This window comes from Fundulus heteroclitus, chromosome 14 (genome assembly GCF_011125445.2).
Source record: "Fundulus heteroclitus isolate FHET01 chromosome 14, MU-UCD_Fhet_4.1, whole genome shotgun sequence".
NCBI lineage: Eukaryota > Metazoa > Chordata > Actinopteri > Cyprinodontiformes > Fundulidae > Fundulus > Fundulus heteroclitus.
Genome location: NC_046374.1, coordinates 35174296 through 35183398, shown reverse-complemented (window position 1 = coordinate 35183398; position 9103 = coordinate 35174296). Strand labels below are relative to the sequence as shown.

Here is a 9103-nt window from a genome sequence, read left to right as displayed (position 1 = left end):
TTATTAAAATATTTCCAGCAAAAACCGATACCAAGTCTTCTTCCCCTATCCGTTAAGAAAGAAACGCAGAAAAGATTACGTCTCTACCATTTACAGATCAGGAGATATGGAGCGTTGTGCGAGGCAAAGTTCTCCATTATAACCCAATGGGACATATTGTGAGCAAAGTCTCTGCACTTCGGTAGACTGGCCGCTGCAGGTGTGTCAGTGAGTTTCCATGACGACGGAACTCTGAGGGCCAGAGGGAGAAGCTCCATTAGGATACAATGGCAACTTTTGACGCCCGCTGCAGCGGCTGTGATTAATGTAGGAATCTGAAATTCGCACAGTCACTTCCGCTTAACATTTTAAAATTTTCAAGTGACTTTCAGCCATGTGTCAGATTTCTGTCCAATTTTGGATTTCACATGCTTTCCTATAGGGTTATTCGCGAAGCCTTTGCGTGACGTCACGCGTGACGTCAGTGCGCTGACTGGTTGGCAAAACATGGCGGATAGTGTAAACAGGACGAACTCGAGCGGATATCTTATGCCTTTCTCCGCGTATGCGAACTCCCTCCCTTCAGATGCGAAAGAGAGATATAAGATAAAGTTATTATACAACTCTGGTACGTGTTCCTTGCCCGATCCATTTGGTTTAACGAAACAATGGAGCAAAAATCCCGACGAGTGGCCGGACCTAACGTTTGGCGACATTTACCTATATCTGATCGATACGCCATCCATTTTCACCAAAGAATCGATGAAAGCCTACAAATCGTTGGAAGCATACAAGTAAGCAATAATACAGCTTTATTTTTGTTTACAATTTTTAATTTTGTTGAGAAAAATGTTATATTAACGTTTTACTTACGTGTAAAGGTGACGTTCTCTGTAAACAAAGATCACGTGATACATAGTGATAGTTTGTCGCTCTCTCTTTGTATTGTATGTCATATGTAAAGAAACTTAGAGGTTTTATAAATTACTGTGTAAAGAGCATTATTAAATAATGATTGATTCTTAAAATTATTCACAATTAATTTATTTGTAGGTATGTTTTAAGTGGACATGTACAGGAGGTATTGTCACACCAAATTGATCCAAGCTGCCCCTACATTGCTCTGAAGACCAAGGTTACTCCATCCCAGAGAATACGAGACAAACCACATGAACCATGGGTTTATTTAGAGAAATCTAGTGGAACTGTCTACTGTGCACATTGTACATGCATGGCTGGGTAAATATTTTAATATCTACTGTGAAATTATGATCACTTTTTTTAATCACAATTTCCTATTGATCAGCAATAACGAATCATTTCAGGCTTGGAGAAGTATGCAGCCATGTGGCGGCACTTTTGTTCAAAGTGGAGATGGCTGTAAAGATGGGACTGACCCAATCAAGCTCCACAAGTAAAGCCTGTCAGTGGAATAGCTCTTTTCGAAAAGAGGTAAGCAAATTGCAATATATATATATATAAGCTTATATATATATATATATATATATATATATATATATATATATATATATATATATATATATAAATTTAAATTATAACTGTTATGAGTTTATTGATTCTTCTTTACTTTGTATTAATAATAATTTTTCCTTGTTAATGCCATTTAATACCTACTGTCTGAACTAACAGTTATTAATAAGACATATTTTACAAATATATTTTAAGAAATTGTGTTTAATATTTTTACATTTATATTTTTTTTCTAGGTAACCCCAGCCACCATCTCTGGAATATTCAGTGAAATTAAAGGAAGACGTACTAAGGAAATAGATTCTGTTCATGCACATGGTACAGCCCAACTTCCTCCACAAAGTGTTCTGGATAGCCTTTATTCCATTGCACCCAATGCAGCTTTCTTCACCTCTGTTAACGTGTTGTCACCAATTGCAAACGCTGATCTTGTGGGGAGAGAGACAAAATACCCTCAACTTCTTTCAACGCTACAACAAGAATTTCAAGAAGATTCGATAACAGAACTTTGTGCTGAAGTGTTAAAGAACTATTCGGTGTCCTCTGCACAAGCCAGCAACTTGGAATATGCGACAAGGAACCAGTCTATCAGTCCACTGTGGTACCAACACCGGACAGGGAGGATTACTGCTTCCAAAGCCCATGATGTTCTCGTTAGACAACCAACAACCAATCCTGACACTCTTGTAAAGAGAATAGTAGGATACAAGGTGTATGACCTCTCCAAAAGTGCTGCTGTCAAGTGGGGAACTGAGACAGAAGATGAATGCAGACAAGCCTACAGTCTTCACCAGAAAGCAGGACATATAAATTTCACCTGTAGGTTATCAGGGTTTGTGATTGACCCAAACCATCCATTCCTCGGAGCCAGCCCTGATGGAGCTGTGAACTGTGATTGTTGTGGCAATGGAACTTTAGAAATCAAGTGTCCCTTTAAACATAGGGATGTTGCTGTTGAGGAAGCAGCCATCATAGATAAGGATTTTTGCCTTGATGCTACTCTACATCTTAAGGAAAACCATAGATACTACACCCAAGTTCAAATGCAGATGTTTTTAACAAAGAGTCAGTATTGTGACTTTGTAGTATTCACTAAGAGTGAGCCAGCAAGCATGTGTATTATTCGCATTACACTTGATGAAAAGTTCTGTGAAAACCTCATAAACAAATGTGAGAAGTTTATCAAAGACCATGTTGTCCATGAACTTATAACTCGTCAGTTAGAAAATGAACCTGTTGTCAACCAAGAACTGGATATTAATGAAAAAAAAACCTGGTGCATTTGTAATGAACCTGAATATGGACGAATGATTAAATGTGATGGTGAGTTATGTCCGTACGAATGGTTCCACTATAAATGTGTGAACATTCGACGAAAACCCCGTGGTCAGTGGTTTTGTGCAAGTTGTGAACCATGATGAGTCACTGAGAACAGCATGAATCTATTGCAAACTGGATCTTTAGCTCAAATACCGGAATTGAAGGGCATTTTGAATTACTTGCATTTTTATTCACTTTGTAAATAAATTGAATACATGAATATTTAAAATAAGTTGTTTTTATTGTGAAATTTTGTTTTTAATTCCAGTTGTACACTTATATTGAATGGAAAAGAAAACTTAAAATACATGTAAAGAAAAAAATATCATTTTAAATTCAGTTTAAAAATTTTACACACAGAAAATAGTTAAAATAAAATAATTTCAAACAAACGTCACTTCTTGAGTGAGAGAATTTTCTTATTTACATAACTAGTTTAGGTTGCAGGTTGCAGAGCGCAGAACAAATGGTAACTACACTGTCGGCATGTGGGACCATGTGCATTGTCATATTCGAACTCAAGATGTTAAAGTTCTTTAGTCTCTCTATAGCTCTCTCAACATGAATGCGCACATGAGCAATCCTGCGAGACAGTTCAACCTCTTTAGCAGATAATTGGGCCTTTCCCTTGGTAAATGAAGGTATAACAAGTGTTGCACCACGGTTGGCCAAGTCTTCTGAAATTAAAAACCCCCGATCTGCCAAAACCTGGTCACCATACTGAATGTTGTCCAGAAATCCACTTCTGAGTGTGATCACTTTGTCTGATGTTCTCCCACCAAATGCTTTTGATACAAAAGAAATGGCCCCTATTGGTGTTATGGAAACCAAAAACTTTATGGTGTTATTATGTTTATAGTTAGACCATGTCTGTGCTCTAGCTGTTAGCTTTCCAGGTCTCTGAATAAAGACTTCAAAACAGTCAATGATGCTGGAACACCTTGGGTATGAGACCTTGAATATGTGTGGCATATTTGCTATCAGGTACTCTCTCTCTGGCCACTGAATAAGGAAACAAAGTTTTCTAGCAAGTCTTGGAAGTCCTTGATTAAGAATGTCAGAAATTGTGGTCAGCGAAACATTAAACCGATAGGCTAGATCCTGATGCTGCAGATTTAACCTTAGCTTCATAAGAACACACAATAGAACACTCTTAGATGACATGACTCTGCTTGTAGGTAACACACATTCCACAAATGAAAGCAGCCACAAGAATATTGCCACGGATGGAATGCCAGTGTGAAATTGCAGCTTTCTATCACTTTCTATCACTTGTTGTTCTAAATGTTGCTTGTTTAATAAGGTTGACAAACGCAAATTTTCCTCTTGAAGTCGTCCTAACTCTGCATAGAGCTGCTGAGTTTCTTTCCGGAGGTCACAAATTTTCTGCACACAAGAATCATGAATTGATGTGGACGGCTCTGTAATAAATAAATAAATAAATAATGTTACATGAGAATCATAATATCACATCAAAGATCACACTTTTGTAAAGTACTGAATACAAATATTCTAATTTTAAAGAATCAAGGAAGAAAAGAAATTATTAACTGTGACAACCTGAAAAGTCTTTTTCTGGGGAAGCTGCTCTCTTTTCCTGCCTGGCCAGGTCTAAAAGAACTGATGCTGCCTCCACATGCTGCTTTCTGATTTCTCGCTTTTCTGCCCTTAGAAATCTGGACTGTCTTTGTCCACTATCTGTCTGTCTCCTTGCCTCATTATAGCCCAAGTTGATGGAGGGCACATAGTCTGGATTTGACAAGTCATTGCTCTTGGCACCTAAAATGTTGAATTGACATTTTACATTGGCACAAAACCAGTCATCATTAATTGCATTAATATAATTTAGTGGCATAGTCACTGATGAGAAAGGGGGCTCAGACAGAAAAAAAAAACAAAAAAAAAAACGTACTGTCAGGGATAATTTGATGATTTTACCAGAAAAATAAATCTCGTATGCTTAATCTAACTAAATTAATAAACCAACCCTTCAATCCCATTCATAGTCATAGAGCTACATGTACTCATATTCAGTGTGGTCTTTATAGTTATTTTTAAAGCAATGATACGTTACAGATATGTTTAAGACACATCTTGAAGGAAAAAAACCTTACCTGTCACAAAATGCAGATGACAAACTCGGTCATGATCTGCCGGCTCCCACGGTTGGCCATTCAATGTTCTCCGCTTTATCGCCGCGATCCAGAGCTTTCTTCTTTGATCTGGTTTCTTGGGAAACCGGTAAAAACTTTTATGATTGTGTTTGTTGTATCTATTAGTACAGCCGATCACGCAGCACGAAACAACCATGACTAATAACCTTAGTTGTTATCACCGCAGGCGGCCATTTCTTGTTTTTCTGCCAACCAGTTAGTCACGTGACAGATTTGTGACGTCACGGCGAATAAGCGTATTGGGCCTTTGCTTCCATCAGGACCTGGCATGATGCCCAGACACGACCCAATTGGCCAATACAGCACCACCCACCTGTGGGAAATGGCGCTACTGACCATTTTGGTCAAATGTTGAGTTCTGGGCCCAGATGTGGTGAGGCTGAGTTGCTAAAGGAGGCCAATCTGACCCATGAACTTTGGTCATGTTTGGTGACATTAAGTATTGGCACCCCTATTTGAGGCACTTCCTAGTACAGGATTTGGACCAAACTGACAGAGTACAATCACCCGGTGATCCTGAGCACAACCATGTTAGCGGCTAATGGTTAGCATGTTGCTAATTGGAAGTAGCTCTAGGAAGCTCGGACAAACTTCTGCTTTACAGAGTCTGTACCTCCTTTATACAGAATGCTCCACAATAAGTTTGGGCCTCATCACGTAAAGCATCTCCACGTTAGGAGGTGTCAAACATCCAATGCTTTTCAATGGGGGCGAAACCCCTTATACTCCCTAGAAATGCAGGCCCACATATGGCTACAGTATATTAAAGTTTGATATTCTACTTCTGCTTTGTTAAACGATTCAGTGTTTAGAATGAGTTAGGAAATGTTTGGTGCCTTTCCCTCAGTTTTTTCTTCTTCTAATCATTCAGCTATTGTTCTTTCATGTTCAAATTCTTCAACTCTTTCAATTCTTCAACTTTTTCAACTTCTTCAACTTTTTCAACTTCTTCAAGGCTTTTCAGCTATTTTTTCTCTTCTTCAAAGATCTTCTGCATCTTTTGCTTAATCATTCAGCTATCTGCATTCACAGTGCATTTTCGCAGGAAATGCAAATTTTTCTAGTTTAAATAGGTTTAACGTTGCCGCATGCAATGTAAACATTTTGGAAGTAATACATTTTATTGAAAACCCATCTAAAGATGCTCTGATTACGGATTTTTTTGCCAGATCACCCTGTTGCATCAGTGAAAAACCCAACTGAAAGCTAAAAAGTATCTTCAATTGCAGGTTGAGCATCAGGTGGTTTTAGACGGAGTGAATGCTGCCAAACTTGAGCTTTCAAAGGCTGAGGTGAGGATGGAGGAAGCTGAGACAGTAAAACTCACATTGAAACTCCTGTCAGCGAGGCTGCGTCTCACCAGAGAAGTAAGTCCCCCACCTTCCAGGTGAACTCCTCTCATGTTCCACCCCACCAGGTTGACTCTTTGCAGGACCTGAAATCAGAGAACAGCTCTGCAGTTTCTAACGCAGCACCTATAACAGAACCAGTCTTGCCAAAATTTAGAACAGAGCCTCTGTATTATGAGTTTACAGAAACTACTTCCACAGACTCCATGGGGAAGTCAGACTGTCCACAGTGAAGCGTTGCTTCATCCTGCTGCAGTGAACAGCCCCAAAGAGTACCAGGTAACCAACTCTGCAGACACAGGTGGTTCAGACTGGAGGGATGAGCAGCCATCAAACCTGACTCATACCACCACCTGCCCTTACTCTGTGCCGTCCCCTAAGGGCCAGGAGAGTTACACAGGTGGTCCACACCAACCTAAGCCCCCACCACATGTCAGAGTTTACACCTTGGAAAACTCAATTAGATCAGGAACATTCTTCCTTACATCAAAAGTTAGTTCACAGACCTCCATCGGTTTATGAACATAAGCAGCTTGATTTCCAAGGTGGTCCAGGCCCACCTCACAATTATGTTATCCCTATTCGCCAACTGGAGTCCCTTGCTCGGGACATAGAACATTTTGACCCAGATAATCAGGATTCAAACATTCATAATTATTTGAAGGAAGTCGAACGCTGTCTCTTTGACCTGCCATTTCCCTCATTTTGTGAGAATCTAAAGCTTATTTAGAAAACAACAACTAGAAGCGTTCATGTTTTCATTAAAGCTCTTCTTCAGAGATTCGTGACAGTTATTCAGCTCTTTGCAAAGCTTGAGGAGAGGAATATTCTGTCTACAGGGATCCCGCTTCAATAACTCTTGACGCTTTTGCCGTTCCTCAAAAGGAAAATGAAACACCCAGAGATTTTTACTATCGCTTAAGGAACGTTTATTCTCACAGATGTAAGTCACCAATTCCTGAAGGGGACCCACTTTGTAAGACTTTGTTCCTTCAAAATCTATTTTTTTCCTTCATAATCTACAGGAGAGTGTACAATATGATGTGACCGAGCATTGGAAAATAACTTTTCCATGCAGTAGACACGCAGATATGGCCAGCTTCTTATTCTTAGTTGGATTTCAATAGCAAACAAAGAAAGCTTAGAGTCTTATACCTTCAAGCAGGAAACAGGCCTAAGAAAAGTTACAAATTCAGTTCTCCAGTGATCCAGCAGACTCAAAAGGTTTGGAGACATGCTTCCACGACAGCCTAGGCGGCCAAATGAACGTCAACCCTTTTACAATGCAAAACCAGAAGGTAATATTGGTAAAAGGTGAAGCCATTACAAAGAAATGATCACAAAGGGAAACTTTGAAAGTATCTGCTGAGATTTTTTCACTGAGTTCATCGCGTGTTAAACAAAATTAAAAAGCGAGCTGATGAAATCCAAAGGCAACCCAGAAACCTATTGTGCCACAGTGTATGATAAGGTTGAAAACAATTTCTAACACCATATATTCTGTTTTAACCCGTTCTTATTGTTTTAGGACTTAAATCATGAAGGCTAAACAACAGTTTTACGTTTAACAGTGAGACAGAGCTTTAACTTCCACCTCCGGGAGAGCTTTGAACACGTCCTGAGGGAGGCGGGGGACGTTGTGTCTGGGTTCTGGAAAGGAGGGTCCGTCGGATAGTCGAATCTCAGGTTCAGGAAGAGCAGTGTGGTTTTCGTCCTGGCCGTGGAACACTGGACCAGCTCTATACCCTCAGCAGGATCCTGGAGGGGGCATGGGAGTTTGCCCAACCAGTCTACATGTGCTTTGTGGATCTGGAGAAGGCATTCGACCGTGTCCCTCGAGGGATCCTGTGGGGGGTACTCCGGGAGTATGGAGTACCGGGCCCTTTAATAAGGGCTGTCAGGTCTCTGTACGACCGGTGTCAGAGTCTGGTCCGTATTGCCGGCAGTAAGTCGGACTCGTTTCCAGTGAGAGTTGGACTCCGCCAAGGTTGCCCTTTGTCACCGATTCTGTTCATAACTTTTATGGACAGAATTTCTAGGCGCAGCCAAGGTGTTGAGGGGATCCGTTTTGGTGGCCTTAGGATTGCGTCTCTGCTATTCGCAGATGACGTGGTCCTATTGGCTTCATCAGGGCGTAATCTACAGCTCTCACTGGAGCGGTTCGCAGCCCAGTGCGAAGCGGCTGGGATGAAAATCAGTGCCTCCAAATCCGAGACCATGGTCTTGAACCGGAAAAGGGTAGAGTGCCTTCTCCGGGTTGGGGAGGATGTGCTGCCCCTAGTGGAGGAGTTCAAGTATCTTGGGGTCTTGTTCACGAATGAGGGGAGGATGGAGCGGGAGATCAACAGGCGGATTGGTGCAGCGTCTGCTGTGAAGCGGACGCTGCACCAATCTTCTTAACAACACCTTCTTAACAACGACCAACCGCTTTGACGTTTTCCAGTCAGATTTCCCGTGCTAACCACAGTACAGAGACCGCCCTTATCAAGGTGTTTAATGCAATCCATATAAATACTGACTGTGGAAGAACCACCGTGCTGGTTCTATTGGACCTCAGTGCAGCATTTGATACTGTCGATCACTCCATTCTGTTAGAACGCCTGGAGAACTGGGTCGGCCTTTTTGGAACAGCTCTCAACTGGTTTAAATCCTAAAGGACAGGGACTTTTTTGTATCAGTAGGTAACTTTAAGTCAGAGATGCCAAAAATCACATGTGGGGTTTCTCAAGGGTCCATCCTGGGTCCCCTCCTCTTCAATATCTACATGCTCCCTCTAGCTCAGATCATAAA

General features: G+C 40.9%; 1 protein-coding gene across 1 annotated transcript; it reads left to right on the top strand.

The window, feature by feature from the left end:
- Positions 1-650: 650 nt before the first annotated feature.
- Positions 651-2941, top strand: LOC118565784. The gene is made up of 4 exons (XM_036146779.1): positions 651-773; positions 1033-1218; positions 1305-1431; positions 1707-2941. The coding sequence occupies exons 1-4, from the start codon at positions 742-744 to the stop codon at positions 2886-2888; spliced, it is 1527 nt and encodes a 508-aa protein (XP_036002672.1). The 5' UTR covers positions 651-741; the 3' UTR covers positions 2889-2941.
- Positions 2942-9103: the final 6162 nt, after the last annotated feature.

Coding starts and splice junctions, on each gene's coding strand:
- LOC118565784 (XM_036146779.1), top strand. CDS start 742: ATGAAAGCCTACAAATCGTTGGAAGCATACAA. Junction 774..1,032: donor AAATCGTTGGAAGCATACAA/GTAAGCAATAAT, acceptor ATTTATTTGTAG/GTATGTTTTAAGTGGACATG. Junction 1,219..1,304: donor CATTGTACATGCATGGCTGG/GTAAATATTTTA, acceptor GAATCATTTCAG/GCTTGGAGAAGTATGCAGCC.